Below are 15,245 nucleotides of genomic sequence, written 5' to 3'. Positions count from 1 at the left end.
GATACAGCTATAATGCTACAGTGCTAGCAATATAGCTACAATGCTACAGTGCTAGCGATGCCTATAGTACCTACGATATAGCTACAATGCTACAATGCTAGCGATATAGTTATAATGCCCACAGTGCTAGCGATATAGCTATAATGCTATAATGCTAGCGATATAGTTATAATGCCTATAGTACTAGCGATACAACTACAATGCTATAGTGCCTACGATATAGCTATAATGCTACGGTGCTAGCGATGCCCACGATACAGCTACAATGCTATAGTGCTAGCGATACCCACAGTGCCTACGATGCCTGCGATACTCGCAATGCCTGCGATGCCTACGATGCCTACGATACCTACGATGCCTACGATGCCTGCGATGCCTATGATGCCTATAATACAGTTATAATGCCCGCGGTGCTAGCGATACAGCTACAATACCGCAGTGCTAGCGATATAGTTATAATGCCCACAGTGCTAGCGATATAGCTACAATGCTGCGATGCCTACGATATAGCTATAATACCGTAGTGCCAGCGATGCCTACAATATAGCCACAATGCCACAGTGCTAGTAATGCTTGCAATGCCTACGATGCCTATAATACTAGCGATGCCTACAGTGCTCGCGATGCCTACGATGCCCACAATGCCTACGATGCCCACGATGCCTACGATGCCTACGATACAGTTATAATGCCCATGGTGCTAGCGATATAGCTACAATGCTATAGTGCTAGCGATATAGTTATAATGCCTACAGTGCTAGCGATGCCCACAGTGCTCGCAATGCCTGCGATGCTTGCGATGTCTACGATACCTGCGATACCTACGATGCCTACAATACCTACGATGGCTACAACACAGCTTCGATACCGCAATGCCTACGATGCCTACGGTGGCTGCGATATAGCTACAATGCTATAGTACTAGCGATATAGCTATAATGCTACGATGCCTACAATATAGCTATAATGCTACAGTGCTAGCGATATAGCCACAATGCCGCGGTGCTAGCGATGCTTACAGTGCTCACGGTGCTAGCGATATAGCTATAATACCACGGTGCTAGCGATGCCTACGGTGCCTACGATGCCTACGATACCTACGATGCCTACAATACCCGCGATACCTACAATACAGTTATAATGCCTATAGTACTAGCGATATAGCTACAATGCCGCGATGCTAGCGATGCCCGCGGTGCCCACGGTGCTAGCGATATAGCTACAATGCCACGGTGCCAGTGATGCCCGCGATGCCCACGATGTCTGCGATACCTGCGATGCCCGCGATACCCGCGATGCCTGCGATACAGTCATAATGCCTGCGATGCTAGCGATACAGCTACAATGCCACGGTACCAGTGATGCCCGCGATATAAGAAGGAAACGCTAAAAAAGGAAGTATCCAAACAATACATTATTATCAAGATATTGCTAAATGCATCAAGAGCTTCGAATTCGTGCCCAATACACTGATTCAAGCGGTTCCATGCCTATATTGTGGTGGGCGTTGTTGTAGACGTTGCTCGCCTGCGCAGTACGTATAGCGCCTCCGACGTATACAACAGAGGAGATGCCTAAAAAGGAAGTATCAAAACATCAATAAGCACTTGAAAACACTAGAAAATAGCCATTTGGGCCGTTTTTTGCAGTATCTACAGCTTCAAACTCGATGGCGATGGTTGCCCACTGTTGCTACTGTTGTTCAATTGGGTGTGTGGTGCAGGCATTTGGACCCACTTTGACCTGGTGTTTGACAACCACAACAAGACTGGTGGGCGCCGGCTGGGATCCGGGCCGCGGCCATCGCGCATCGGCGACTGACACCGTGGATACCGTACCTGGTACTTGCACACCTCGTCGGGTGTAGAACCTGTTCCAGCACATGTGCATCACCGCGGCAAGACGCCTGCCTGCAGGTCAAAGCATCCCGCAGCACTTCAAGTTCGGCTATGGATTCAAGCGACTGTCGCGGCCACAACACCAGCATGCATAGACATATCTGACGCTGAGTGGTCTTACTGGCCATTTAAACAGAACAGACCGTGGGCGACGACACGGCCGGGAGATATTGGCCTGCTCGGCCTGCTCGTTTCGTTCCTCAGACGAGTCTACAGGTTCGTCGTAGTGTAGTACTTCGCCCTGAAATACACTATAGCACGCGCTATACATGATTTCAGTTGCATTCGACTTGTCTTCAACCCCTGGCAGTTCCGGGGCTCTGGATGCGAGGGCAACCCACGTCGGGCTGGCTGTAGCCAACATGCACCTAAGCGGCATACACCAGGGGACCGAGGGATCACGGAGAAGCGGCAAGAGAAGACGTCTGTAGGTAGTTGTAAGACGCCAATTGAACTGCCGCTCTCCGAGGTTCCCGGCTGCCGTCATCTACTCTAGCATAGTGCATGCCGAATGCACGCTCACGGATGCGGCTAGCATGACAATCACTCCGGAGTCCCTCCGTCCCGTCCTTACCTCATCCGCGCCGCTCGAGGAACACGAGCCATTGACGGACCGCGCATGATCGGCCACTGAAGGCGGAGAGTATCTGCTTCCCAACCACAGTGCGCAACAAGACAGAACACGGAAGATGCGCACCAAGGGCTCTTACAAGTGTTCTTTGGTGGTTGATAAAACGTGGCTTGACGGGGTCGACCGAATGCCAAGCAGTGCACAAACCCAAACCATCTTCGGAAAGTGCGGAGCGGGTGGGGCTGTGAGCGGGCGCCAAGGGGCCCGTTCTTGCGACGGGGCGTCAACTCCAACGAACGGCGAGCAAGCTGAGGTGAAGAAGGATCCAGCCTGCTCTTCCCAGCCCAAGTGACCTCACTATTACCACCACTCCATTGGGGGAAGCAGAATAGTGCCGTGAGAAAGCGCCAAGGGGGAAGAAAAAAGAGCCAGCCCTTTTTGATGGACCATGCCTAACTAAGGCTTGATTTTCCCGCTGCCGAGCATGGCTTCTTCACCACTGCTGTCCCGGACGGCAACTGCTGTCCTGCGGCGCCCGTCGTCGCTCCGCGCAGCACAAACACAATGGGTGCGCTACTCCAGCGCGTCGGCCCGCTCCGAGCGCTCTCGCAACCGCACCTTCGCCTTCCTGGGCGTCTTCGCCGCTTCCACTGCCATTGCTGTGTGGGCCTATCCGCGCTTCTTCCTGGCAGGGCAGCAGCAGCAACAGGAGCAGCAGCAGCAGCAGCAGCACCGGCAGCCGGAGCCGCCAAACGCCGAAATGACCGAGATGGTCTTCGAGAAGCCGCGGAAAAAGGCCGCGTCTAAGGAAGAGAACCGCGATCTGGTCAGCTCCCAGCACCTGCAGGTGAAGCGGAGCTGGGAGCATCCCGGTGTCTATGCCTGGGGCTCCAATGCCGGCAGGGTGGCCGCCCCGGACTCCAGCGAGGCAGTTGTCAAGACTCCCCGCCGGATCCCCTATTTTGACGGCCAGATTCTGCGCGACCTGAAGCTGGACCGCGACTTTGGCGCCGCTGTCACCGAGAACGGCGATCTCGTGCAGTGGGGCGTCGCCTTCGACAAGGATGCTGTTGCTCCGACTACCACCCTGAAAGGCAAGAACATCACGAAGATTGCTGTCTCGCGGGACCGCATAGTTGCGCTCTCGTCCAACGGTGACGTCTACTCGATTCCCGTCGCCAAGTCGGACCAGGCCTATGGTGAGAAGCTGACCAGCAAGTCCTGGTTTCCCTTCTGGTCTTCCGAGACATCGCCCATCAGCTATCGGTCGTTGAAGCCCGCGAATCTCGGATGGGGAGAGAAGGTCGTTGACGTCAAGAGCGGGCTGGAGCACTGCCTGCTTCTGACCTCAAGTGGCCGCGTGTTCTCGGCCGCGTCGAGCTCCCAGGACTTCCCGTCCAAGGGGCAGCTAGGCGTGCCAGGCCTGACTTGGCAGACGCGACCTGCTGGCCCCTACGATCAGCCGCACGAGGTGACAGGCCTGCGCGGATTCAAGATCAAAGAGATTGCCGCTGGCGACTTCCACTCGCTAGCTCTCGACCGCGAGGGGCGCGTGTTCTCCTTTGGCGACAACGCCGCCGGCCAGCTGGGCTTCGAGCCAGATATGGAGGCTACCTACGTGGACCGCCCTTCGCTGCTCCCCGTCGGCAAGCTTTACAAAGGGACAAACCTCGTGCCCAAGGTCACCTCCATCGCCGCCGGCGGGCTGAACAGCTTCTTCACGGTCGACGCCACCAAGACCCAGAGCCAGATCCCCAGTGAGCTCGGCAGGACCGTGGCCGACACGTGGGCGTGCGGTGCCGGCATCTACGGCAGCCTCGGCACGGGCAAGTGGACGCACATCTCGGCCGCGCCGACCAAGATCAAGGCGCTGTCGAACCTGTACGAGTATGACGATGCGGCGAACCGCATCATCCCGATCCGGGTGGCGCGCCTCGCCGTCGGCAGCACGCACGCGTGCGCCGTGCTGGGCAACTTGACGCACCTGACCGCGTCGAGCAAGACGCCGGCCACCGACACCAACTTCGGCGCCGACGTGCTCTGGTGGGGCGGCAACGAGCACTACCAGCTGGGCACGGGCAAGCGGAACAACGTCAACTCGCCCGTCTACATCGGCCCGCTGGACGGCGGGCAGGCCGACGCCGAGATGGGTAGGAAGGGGGAGGTGCAGCGGTTCCAGATCACGCCCCGGACGAAGGTGCGCCTGGGCGAGGGCGGCAAGGGCCGGGTGGCGAACGTCGAGCAGAGGGTCGAGTGCGGGCGCTATGTCTCAGCGGTGTACTCTGCGGCTTGACAGCCGACGCGAATCACGATTTTCTCTTGGCTATGGGGCGGTAGGGCGCATACGTGTTTTGACCTGTATAATGTACAAATTGGGGTCCTTTTTTTTTCGCTTCTCCATGTATATATAGCATATAAGCAGTGAAGAGGAGGGACTGTGTAGGGGACTCCGGCTCGGTTATGTCTGGTGTACGACTCCTGACTCCTTGGATACTCGTGGAATGGAAGCACCCATCTCGGTTTGCCACAGTCGAGAGTTGATGACGTCGCGGTGCCGCCCTCCCGGTAACATGAGGCAGTGCATTCCTTGCCTCTTGTCTTCAAGCATCATTGGACCGAAATCGGCTTGATGCCCTTGCCTCCAAAGCGGCCGACCTGCTGAGCGATCCCGAAACTTGATCCAGGTCACATGCTGCTGTCACGCTTGCATTGTGAACCAGTGCAGCCGTGGGGCAGGCCGGCCGAGGCCTGTTTGATTCGCGTGGGGCGCAAAGGCCCCTGGAGAAAGCAAGAGCGGGCCGGACCCGTGGGCTGGGTGGTGAGTGGAGCCCTGCAGCAGCACAGCTCACTTGGGTGGATCAGCCGCCTGCCCGTCGCGCCGGATGCAGGCGACACTTGTGTACCACAGTAACAAGCAGGCTGGTTAGTGAGGAGACGGCGTATTCAGTACGAACACCACTATTCTGTACGGAGGAAGCCACCTAGCGGGTATGCAAGCCCTCCTTTTCCAAACTAATCCGTAGACTGGATTCTACCAACGTCATCGTCTTCTTCCTCTTGCATTATCCTCTTTCACGCCTGCCTCCCGGATGCCTACCACAACCGAGTGACCCAGCACTGTAAATGTACCCTTGGCCACTCACTCCGCCCTATTAAAGCGCACGCGATTCCTCCACTCAGCGTTTTCCCGATTTGACCGCCGAGATCGACATTCCGCACTCGCATTCCCGCATTCCCGTGCGTCTGCGCGTCTGCAAGCCCGCACGTGCCCCCCGAACCCTCGACCCTCGACCCTTCTTTGCGCGTCGGCTGCTTCCAGCGTCGCGGGACGCATAGTTCGTGTATTGCCTACCTCCCCTATCCGTCGTCCCGCCGTCAGAACTAGCGCCGAAAATCAATCCTCGATTTTCGCGACAAATCCTCGAACTGCACCCCCTGAGCCGGCTGCGCCCTTGGAGGCCGCTTTCTTTCCTGCCCTGCGCATCCTACGCTCCTGTGCTTCACGCGCGCGACACACATTGACTCTCCGACAGCAACCGGATTGCTGCCTCCGGCATGGCCCATCTCCCCCGGTTTCACCGGCGCAAGAAGGATGTCGCCGCGCCAACCCTGATCACCAGCGATCTGCCCCCAAAGACGACGCCGCCGTCGTCAGGCGATCCGCAGGCCGCCCCGCCGATGCGCTCGTTCCAGAAGCTCAGTCCGTTCCGAGTCTTCCACCGCTCGTCGAGCAAGCGCGCCCGCGATTCACCGCCGGCCTCGCTTCCGCACTCGCCCGCCGCGGGGCCCGTGGTTGGCGGCGACGGCGCCGATGGTCGGCCGGTGTCCCCCTTATCGCTGAAGACGGGCCAGGCTGGCGATGAGTCGCAACACGTGTCGGGACGCCGCAAGATGCCGGCTTTCTTAGAGCAAAGTCCGCACGGTACGTACTTAGTTCTCTTTTCGCCGTCTATCTCCCCGTTTCCCGTGGTCTTATAGGCTAACAAACCGCAGAAATCAGTCACAAGTTCTCCGAACTGGTGTGGCGCGAGCGCAACCGCCTCATGCTGTCGGTGACCAACCCGTCGCCCGACTTCCGCTGGGCGCGCGTGACGGGCCCGCATCTCAAGGTCCTCGACCGCTACATGAACGTGCAGCCGTGGCACAACAACCGGATCAAGCTGCAGGTTCCCGAGGGCCACGTCGACTACATCAATGCCTCACCAATCATGTTGACGCCGTCGCCCGTCGGCGGCGTCCCGCAAGAGCCGGACCGATACATCGTCATGCAGGGGCCGAAGCAGGTGTCGACGGACCACGTCTGGCGGATGGTGGTGGAGCAGCTCGAGAGCCCCGCTGTGATCATCATGCTGACCGAGACGCACGAAGGGATGCTCGAGAAGTGCTACCCCTATTTCCCCCGCAGCAAGGACGATCCGCCGCTTGAGGTCAACCAGCGCGATGAGTTTGGCGACGGCTTCCGGGCCACGGTGCGGTGCGAGGGCATGGAGGAGACGCCGGCCGGCGACGCGATCGAGCTGCGGAAGCTGGTCATCCGCGTGCACCCGCGCCCGAAGCCGGGGACAAAGATCGAGCCGGCCAGCGAACCGGCCGACACCCCCGAGCCGACCGGCGCCGCCGAGCAAGACGCCGACTCGGACGTCAAGATGGAGGACTTGGAATCCCCGTCATTCGACCCGCCTCCTGCTAACGAGACCGCAACCGAGACCGTGCCAACCTCCAGCACCACAGCCATCACCGCCCCAACAATAACGACAACAGCAACAGCAACACCAGCAGGAACCTCCACCGCACCTCCATCAGCACCCCCAAGCAACGCAGCTCCGGCCGCACCATCAGCCCCCGCACCCGACCAGGAGCCGGAGGAGCGCACGATCTGGCACTTCCTGTACAAGAAGTGGCCCGACTTCGGCGTGCCCTCGCTCGCCGACCTCGACAGCTTCTTCGCGCTGATGCGCCTGTCGCGCGCCAAGAACGCGTCCCCGCGCAACCCGCGCGTCGTGCACTGCAGCGCCGGCGTCGGCCGCAGCGGCACCTTCGTCGCGCTGGAGCATCTGGTGCGCGAGCTCGAGGCCGGCCGGTTCGAGCGCCTGGACGAGGGGGAGGATGAGGAAAAGCGGGCTGCGGGGGAGGAGGATCCGGAGAATCGGGAGGTGGAGGAGGAGGGGGGTGGCGGTGCAGCAGCAGGAGGAGGAGGAGGAGGAGGAGAGGGCGCGGACGGGGATGCCGGATCGCCCTCCGGCGCTGCCACGCCTGTCTCGGTCGCGACGTCGTTCATGTCGGTTTCGACTTGTGCTTCGGCTTCTGCTTCCGCTGCGGGCGCGGGGTCTGGCAATGGCAATGGCAATGGCAATGGCAACGGCAACGGAAGTGGCAATCCGCTGCCTCCAAAAGCGCACGCGGCCTCCTCGAGCCAGACCCTGCTGCGCCAGCGCCCGGGCGGCGCGTATCCGGACCCGGTGTTCGACACGGTCGACCAGCTGCGCGAGCAGCGCCGCTCCATGGTCCAGGCCGAGGCGCAGTACCAGTTCATCTACCAGGTCTTGAGGAAGCTGTGGCTGGATCGGTACGGCACCGAGGGCGCCAGCGGCGGAGGCGGCGATGATGGTGGTGATGGGGGTGGTGATGGGCACGAGGGCGAGCCGGCGGCTAAGCGCCTCGAGGTGGAAACCCCTGTTGAGTGACCCGCGTCAACACGCCGGCGCCATCAATCGCGCTGATGACGGTGAGAACGGGTTATAATCTCTGCCTTGTGCCTTTCGAGTCGATTTTCGTTTGACCGTTATTTTCCCTTTTTGTTTCTTTTTTCTCTCTCGCCATGTGGCTGGCGCATCAGGGTATAGAGAGGGTAACTGGGAGCGTGGCATATTCATTATCAGAGGCTATAGCGGAACTGGATATGGCTTCAAGCGGTCGCGGGGCGGTCCTTGGGGTGCATAGATGGGCATAGATGAATTTTTCTCTCTCTTAATCCTAGTTCTGGTCGCGGCCGAGTTCGGCCGGTGTTTTTATGTTGCTGCGTCATGGGGCTTTGTCGGTTGGTATATGTGCTCGATCTTCCAGACAACCCGGCTTGGGGAGCACGTATGCCTGGAGGACTGGGGTGACTACATTTTCATTTCCTGGGCAGACATTTCTCTTGGCCGGTCACTTCGACTTGGAGGTCAAGGGGCCACAGGAGGAACAACATTTAGGGGGTTGCGCTGGTTGACCTGTAAGTGGAGGAGGGCATTGTTCTGAGATACCCGGTCAGGTCAACCTTCCTGTGAGCATGCGCGAGGGCGTCTAGTTCAGGATCGGGTACGGCACGTCAGGGAGCGAATCTGTGGCAGATAAGAGGGCTATTGTTGTGGGTTTCGCCTTTTGTTCTGTCTGCCTCGGCTCGGAGGGGCCGCTTCCTGGTTGTGATGTGTGTACGGAATACTGTCTACCATCTACTGTCTACTGCCTGGCGACGGGTGTGCCATCAGTCTGTATTGTTATTTTTGTTCTTGTGGTGGATTCTTTCAGCAAGATGCCCTGGCGCTGGGATGTCCGAGTCACCATTCCCAATCCGTTGCGGAGCCTGTTCCTAAGCTTGGGCGTGGCTTTTTCCGGAGCTGGCGAGCCGCGACTCCACGGTCTCCGAACATCCTAACACATTGACAGGTCGTTGATTGCTGAGCGATGATCGCTGCACGGAACACAGTGATCCTGTCGAGGCGAGCGGGATCTGGGTCCTTCTCGCGCAGTGGCTCGCGGCATTCCCATGGTGGGCAGACGACCGGCCGGCTGAGCCCTGTTACACAAAGACGGGACCTCAAACCCGAAACCTTGGAAGGCGGCATCGGACCGGATAGTCGCGTGGTCGTATCGACAAGTACCCGCTGTCGCTGTCTCGCCCTGTCTGACACAGAGCTCTGGTTGCCTGAGTTACAAACACGCATGCCGGGGGACGTGCCCAGGGATGAGACTCGCAAGCAGAAGGGAACCGGGAGCGTCCACGCTTGGGACGAACTAGTGTATACTAGGCAGAAACCGGGGAGGTCGGAAGATGGAGGCAAGCGCTTTCTAGTGTAGATGACTGAGTGGGGTCTACTGTGGTATTCCGTAGTGAAGTCTGGTCTGGTCTGGTTTGGCCACGCGTCGAAAACAAGCCTCTGCATGTACACTAAGTGCGGAACGAGTTCGGCAAAGGCGAGGGCGCAACAGCCAAGAGACGAGGCGAATGTGAACGGTTGGGCGTGCGGCAGGTAAGTGGGGGAGGTCGGCTCTCGGGCCGCTACGGCAAAAATTCGCTCTCTGCCATTGGGAGATCCCGCCGCTTTTATTGCGCAGCGCAAGAAGTTGGACGCAACGACAGATGGTAGTTAGCCTTCTCCCATCATTGTTTGGTTAGTTTGTATCCGTATATGAAGGTCAGCTATGTATGTACGACGCTTGAGACGCCCAACTTGAAGTTAGCACAGCCGGAAGCAGTGTCAATGGACACTGAGTGCAAAGCAAAGTGCCGTGTGTGTGCTGCCGTTGTTTGCCAATTGAATGCCCTGCTTGGTCCCGAGTCAATCAGACCGAACAACCTGGTAACTCACTAGCGCCAACCTGGCCGGCATCCACCGTCGGAGAGGCCGGTCGAGACGGAGGTAATCCATACGGAGTGAGTGGGCCGGGTGGACGAGGCAATTTCGAGGATCAATCTGAGAGTCGGGAACATGGGGTAAGCTGCGCCGAGCGGTCGGATCTGCGCGAGCGGGACTGGCAGAAATAGCGCGGTGATTATCGACGGCTTCAAAGTCGGGACGCTGATTGCCGGATTTGGGGTTTGGACGCTACGGTAGCTTAATTTTTCTTCTACGTGGACTTGTGTCAGTTAGGTATCCTGGTGATCGCAGGAGTGAGACGAGTCCAGTGCATGTGTAAGGGCGGCACGCCAAGGGGTGTCTCCAGGTGTTGCGGAGCCCTGCTAGGTGGTGGGCCCGCAGGCGCTCCCACGTGGAGACCTGGTGTGGTGAGTGGGACTCATCCCCGTCAACTTTCCTGCACCAAGGTTCGTGACATGAACTCACGCTAAGGCGAGCCTGGAGAGGCAAGGTCCGGAGTGTCCTCCGTACGCTAGTTAGTGTGCCACAGCACCGAGTAGGTGATGATCTCAGGCAAACGCGAGCTCTGTGACGGAAAATCCATCCATGGCAGAATTGCGCCGGATCCGGGGATCGAATTCCGATCTGTCACACAAACAGAAGATGGTGTCGGCCCTTCCTGGTTTGCACCAGGGACAGGGTGACGTGCAGAAGATGGACGGTGCGGGGTGCAGGACAGCCAAGCGAGTTGCTGCCTCGCTGCAGTACAAACCGCAATCACCTCTGGCGCCTCACGAGCCGCGCAGAATGTGGAGGTCGCACTGGACAATCCGATGGCCTCGGCGGCCGGGGATGGGCACTGTTGTGCATGTGCACGAGTGTACATACACCGGTGAGCACGCTCGGCCACGTCCTGACAGGGTGCGGCACCGAGACGTCCGGAAATGGCCCGATTTCACATCCTCGGTCCGGCCAGTCCTTCAGGATTGTTGGTTCCAGTCGCAGAATGGGAAGTTCGAAACTGGCAAGCTCCGTTCCAGACCCGAAAAGGCTGCACGTTGCGATATAAGCCCGAGCACAACGGTCGGAATGGACCGGCGTGGCCAGATTAGGCAAAGCAACTTGCAGATGGATGCTACACTACAACGCTACAGTATCCGTACAGTAGGGCATGGCTAGCGCTTAGGTGGAGCCCACCGCGGCCGGTGTTTCCAGCTTCTGCGGCCGGGCCTTCTGGAAGCATTCTTAAAAAGGACCCGATCAGCCCTGCGCCAAATCCGGCTGAGATGCCACCTCCATCCGGACTCCGTCGTGTAAGCCACGGCAGAGCCCAAGTTAGCTTATCACGGTCTCATGGTTACCGACACGAGTAATCAGACGTGAGCTGCCCTGCTGTGATACGTTCTCATTCCCAACTCCCTTTCTAACTGTCTGCCTCTTCTTCGCTGGGCGCAGAGCGCGGGGCGTTTTCTTTTTTTTTGTCCTGTTGGTTGGTCCGGAAGTGGCAAGCGCTGCCATGGCTCGCGACAAGGCGCTCCGAAGTTGACGAAGCCTCCTCTCCGGAATTCGCATTCCGCTCACCGGTCCTGAGAGCTGCCCTCGGAACGTGCGCGCTTCTCGGACGCCATTGACTAAGGCCTCACGTCAGCAGAGGCACCTTGGAACCTATCCCGGACACAATCTCCTGCAGAAACCTGGCAGCGCGTGACTCGCGCCTCTTCTTTTTTTTGCCCCCAACTTGGCCGACGCTACGAAGGCACGCCGGTGAACGGAAGAGAGCACGCAGCGACTGTTGGTTTGCCCTCTAATTGCGCTTGTCTCGGAACTTTGCGAAAGGACGTCGTGCGCGCGATCCCCTCGGCACCCGACTCGCACCTGTTTCGGGCCCGTGCTTCACCCCAAGGCTACTACCACCCTCTCCCGTCTCTCTCCCGGCGGTCCGTCAGCACGCCGCCGCTCTGCGATATCTACCTAGTTACCTGCGACCATCTGTTTGCGACAGCGTTCCTACGGCAGCTATTTGTCTTGCAGCACAATTGTCAGGCAGTCACCCCGGTAGAAACGGCCCAGCGAGACAATGAGGAGTCGATAAGATAAACCCCGGGTCATGACGTCGATTGTGAGTCTGGCATCGCCCCCTCGTCCCCTCATCCCTTCGCAACCAACAAAGCCGCTTCCCATCCCGCCTCCACCCTTCCCAGATTCCCAGACCCCCAAACTTGCGACAGCGAAGAGGGCTCAGTCAGCAGACCATCCGGCTGCCCCTGTCGCCCTTGCCCGATGTAACCCCAACCTTTCGCTCACCGCTTCGTCTTGCGCGCTCTGCGCTGCTGCACGGCGAGCAGGTGCCTTGGATATCTTGCCAAGGTTGCCTGTTGTGTACCCCCACGTTGGCGTAGCTGAGTCTGGCTTCGCCCAACGGCCCGGTGATCTGGGCTCGGACAACTTTCACGTGCAGCTGTCCCGGTGCAATGGATTGGGCTGGTCGAGGCCCCCCATCCCCATCCCCATCGCCCACAACACACCCCCCTCCCTCCTCCTCCCCCCATGCCATGACCCCCCCGGACCCCCCGGCGAGCCTTTTGCCCCGTCCCAACGCGCTGTCATTGGGTTTTGGGTACCGCGCAATGGACTCGCCTTTATCTCTTTGCGCCACCCCAACAACTACCCCAAGAGCCTGCCGGTCCCTGCCGACTTCTGTCGAGTTACACGGGATGAGACCACGCCACGGTCATGACGCTAATCTCTAACCTTCAGCTCTGTCTCGCCCATTACTGTGACCTTCACGGGCCTACGCCCTTGATGGTCACCGAGGGCCTGCCCGTTCCCTGCCCATGTTGCGACGAAGACTCGCGAGATCCTGGCTTCGACAACCCCCGTTCTCGTGCTCCCGCATCCGGCGAGTCGGCCTACACAGCCAATATCACAGAAGCCCTCCGGCGCCTCAGCTTCACTGCACCCCAACGGAGTTCGTCAGTTCCCGCAACCGAACAAGAAGTCCAAGCACACCGCGCATCCCTCCGCCGCGCTGCCCAGGCCGCCCCAGCTGCGGCCTCCGGGTCCGCTATCGAGACGCCTCCGCAGAGTCCGCGCCTGCCCCACGGCCCCGGTGCGGCGCAGCTGAAACCGCGCCAGGACTCGGGCTTCCGTAGGACCTACGATGACTACGTGACTAGGCGCGCTGGCCCGTGCGAGAACTGCGCCTTGACTCTGCCGAAGCGACAGGAGGGCAGCAGTGATGCCGGCATCGATTCGCGGCTTGACCGCGGCCCTACTCTGAGAACCCGAGCGCCATGTGCGCGTGTCTTTACTGGGGTTGACACCAACACCTCGCCACCAAGATCGCAATCTTCCTCGTCTTCTCCCTCTGAGGATGAAGCCAGCAGTCGGCCACGCCTACCTCACCGTCGTACCGGGACGGCGCTCTCAGTAACATCGCGCTCTACTTGCAGCTCTGGGAGCGTCAACCCTATCGCGCACACCCACTACCTCGACTACACATCGACTCACGAGCCTCTTGCCCCCTCGTCCTTCTCTCTCGTTCGCGCCTCGTGTCTGCGCACATTGTCGTTGGAAACCCTCCCACGCGCGCCAGCGACGACCGCGCCGTCGGCTGGAGCCGCCATGCCGACCCCGAGCGGTTCGCCCAACAGCCCGGCCTACGTCACAACACACAGCGTCGGCGCTGCCGCCTCCGGCGGCTCCATATTCTTCGGAGACAAGAAGGTCGGCTACACCACCGCCTACATCTTCCGTGTTCCCGACGTGCATGCGCGCGGCCACAAGCGCGTCTACGCCTTCCTAGCCCTCAGCACCCATCCGGAGCCCGTCGCCGTGAAGCCTTTCACCTTCCTGTCCTCCGCCTTCCGCGACATGGCTGCTTGGATCCAAGGGCTGGCAGAGGCCGAAGCCGAGCGCGCCCAGGCCGAGTCATGTGGGACGACGGCAAGCAGCCCAGTCCTGCCCGACCCGGGCTACGGAAGCTTCCAGTCCGAACCAGCTGCCCCGCCCGTGTCTGGAGCCAGCAACAGCAGCTTCCTGATGGGCGGCGTCAGCGGCGGCGGCCTGTCGCGCCGGATGGGCGGCGGCTTTGGAGGGTCTGGCATCGCACTGAAGCAGCGCGGCCTAGCTGAGCTGGTTGGCCAGCCGGATTTCTTCATCGAGCTGCACGCTAAGTTCGTCAGGCTACTGCTGGAGATCGGGGTCATGATGGGGTCGTGACCGTCAGCTCAGCGCGGTCCAACGCACTGGATTTCTGGATACGGGGAGTCTCTCCCCGAACGGGGAAGAGGATCCGGCAGGACTCTGCCTGGTAACGTCAACTTGGCCGGGTGTTAATCGCACTTGACTGAGGCAAACCCCCTCTGGCGCCTGATCTCGCGAAGCGAGCGCAAGCTCGGCATCATCATTCTAAACATACCTTTCACACCGTCAACCCGGCCGACTACCTGACGCTGTTGAATGTCTCTCGCCCTCGCAGGAAAACACCACCAGGGCCGAGAAACGAGTGGAACAGCGGGGAATAAACGGGGTAATTGATAATGATATTCGACAGCCATACCAGGCACGCACGCTCGAGCCGGGCAAAACCCACCCCTCTCGACACGAGCCCACCAACACAACAACAACGACAACGACTACAGACAATTCCTTTATCTTCCACTCTCTCTCGTGTTGTTGCTGCAGCAACGGCAGGAGACACAGACCATCACGCTCTATCAACACGGTATTTCTAGACGGACGGACGGCTGGAAAAAGGATGGGAAACCAGAAATGATACAAAATCAAATCACAATAGATGGATGGATGGATGGACGGATGGATAAAACTCAAAAGAGCAGGCAGGAAAACAAATGGGTCATCGACTGGGATCGAGCCCCCCGTCGAACGGAGCGGGCTAGTTAGGAAGGGACGAGGGCCATTTCCATTTGCATTGATTGCATGGCGGGCGCTGGATTAGGATTTCGCATTTGGGGCGGACGGTGAATTGGGGAGGTGATCATGGGAGGATATACCCGGTCTCCGCTTCTTTTGTTCCCTTTTTCCTCCTTTTTGTTTCTTCCTTTTTTTGGTCTTAATTAGCGGGTGGAAATCGTGAAGGGCTAAAGGGGCAGCGGGGAGAGCATCAAAGATGCCAGGTGAAGGCAGAAGGGGGGGTTGAGCGAAGCATTGTTTGCCTGTTGATTTTCTGTACGATACGAGCGCACGCGCTGCTGT

General features: G+C 59.2%; 4 protein-coding genes across 4 annotated transcripts; all 4 read left to right on the top strand.

The window, feature by feature from the left end:
* Positions 1 to 1,669: 1,669 nt before the first annotated feature.
* THITE_117694 (uncharacterized protein) lies at positions 1,670 to 2,521 on the top strand (the record flags this gene model as incomplete). Its single annotated transcript, XM_003654289.1, has 4 exons — positions 1,670 to 1,834; positions 2,035 to 2,114; positions 2,209 to 2,325; positions 2,368 to 2,521. 4 exons carry the CDS (start codon positions 1,670 to 1,672, stop codon positions 2,519 to 2,521), a joined length of 516 nt encoding a protein of 171 aa, XP_003654337.1.
* A 210-nt stretch (positions 2,522 to 2,731) lies between these two features.
* THITE_2117274 (uncharacterized protein) lies at positions 2,732 to 4,916 on the top strand. Its single transcript, XM_003654288.1, has one exon. The coding sequence runs from the start codon at positions 2,954 to 2,956 to the stop codon at positions 4,760 to 4,762; it is 1,809 nt and encodes a 602-aa protein (XP_003654336.1). The 5' UTR covers positions 2,732 to 2,953; the 3' UTR covers positions 4,763 to 4,916.
* A 654-nt stretch (positions 4,917 to 5,570) lies between these two features.
* THITE_2155143 (uncharacterized protein) lies at positions 5,571 to 8,479 on the top strand. The gene is made up of 4 exons (XM_003654287.1): positions 5,571 to 5,810; positions 6,003 to 6,391; positions 6,463 to 7,109; positions 7,326 to 8,479. Exons 2-4 carry the CDS (start codon positions 6,025 to 6,027, stop codon positions 8,151 to 8,153), a joined length of 1,842 nt encoding a protein of 613 aa, XP_003654335.1. The 5' UTR covers positions 5,571 to 5,810; positions 6,003 to 6,024; the 3' UTR covers positions 8,154 to 8,479.
* Positions 8,480 to 12,580: 4,101 nt separating this feature from the next.
* THITE_136465 (uncharacterized protein) lies at positions 12,581 to 14,249 on the top strand (the record flags this gene model as incomplete). The annotated part of the gene is made up of 2 exons (XM_003654286.1): positions 12,581 to 12,601; positions 12,786 to 14,249. 2 exons carry the CDS (start codon positions 12,581 to 12,583, stop codon positions 14,247 to 14,249), a joined length of 1,485 nt encoding a protein of 494 aa, XP_003654334.1.
* Positions 14,250 to 15,245: the final 996 nt, after the last annotated feature.

This window comes from Thermothielavioides terrestris, chromosome 3, assembly GCF_000226115.1.
Source record: "Thermothielavioides terrestris NRRL 8126 chromosome 3, complete sequence".
NCBI lineage: Eukaryota > Fungi > Ascomycota > Sordariomycetes > Sordariales > Chaetomiaceae > Thermothielavioides > Thermothielavioides terrestris.
The sequence above is the reverse complement of the archived record's forward strand: the minus strand, read 5'-3'. Positions and strand labels throughout refer to the sequence as shown.

What these genes read in the sequence shown, in the direction of transcription:
- THITE_2155143 (XM_003654287.1), top strand. Translation starts at nt 6,025, where the DNA reads ATGGCCCATCTCCCCCGGTTTCACCGGCGCAAGAAGGATGTCGCCGCG. An exon ending in CTTAGAGCAAAGTCCGCACG is followed by an intron (nt 6,392 to 6,462) that starts GTACGTACTTAG and finishes AACAAACCGCAG; the next exon opens with AAATCAGTCACAAGTTCTCC. An exon ending in AGCAAGACGCCGACTCGGAC is followed by an intron (nt 7,110 to 7,325) that starts GTCAAGATGGAG and finishes GCACCCGACCAG; the next exon opens with GAGCCGGAGGAGCGCACGAT.
- THITE_2117274 (XM_003654288.1), top strand. Translation starts at nt 2,954, where the DNA reads ATGGCTTCTTCACCACTGCTGTCCCGGACGGCAACTGCTGTCCTGCGG.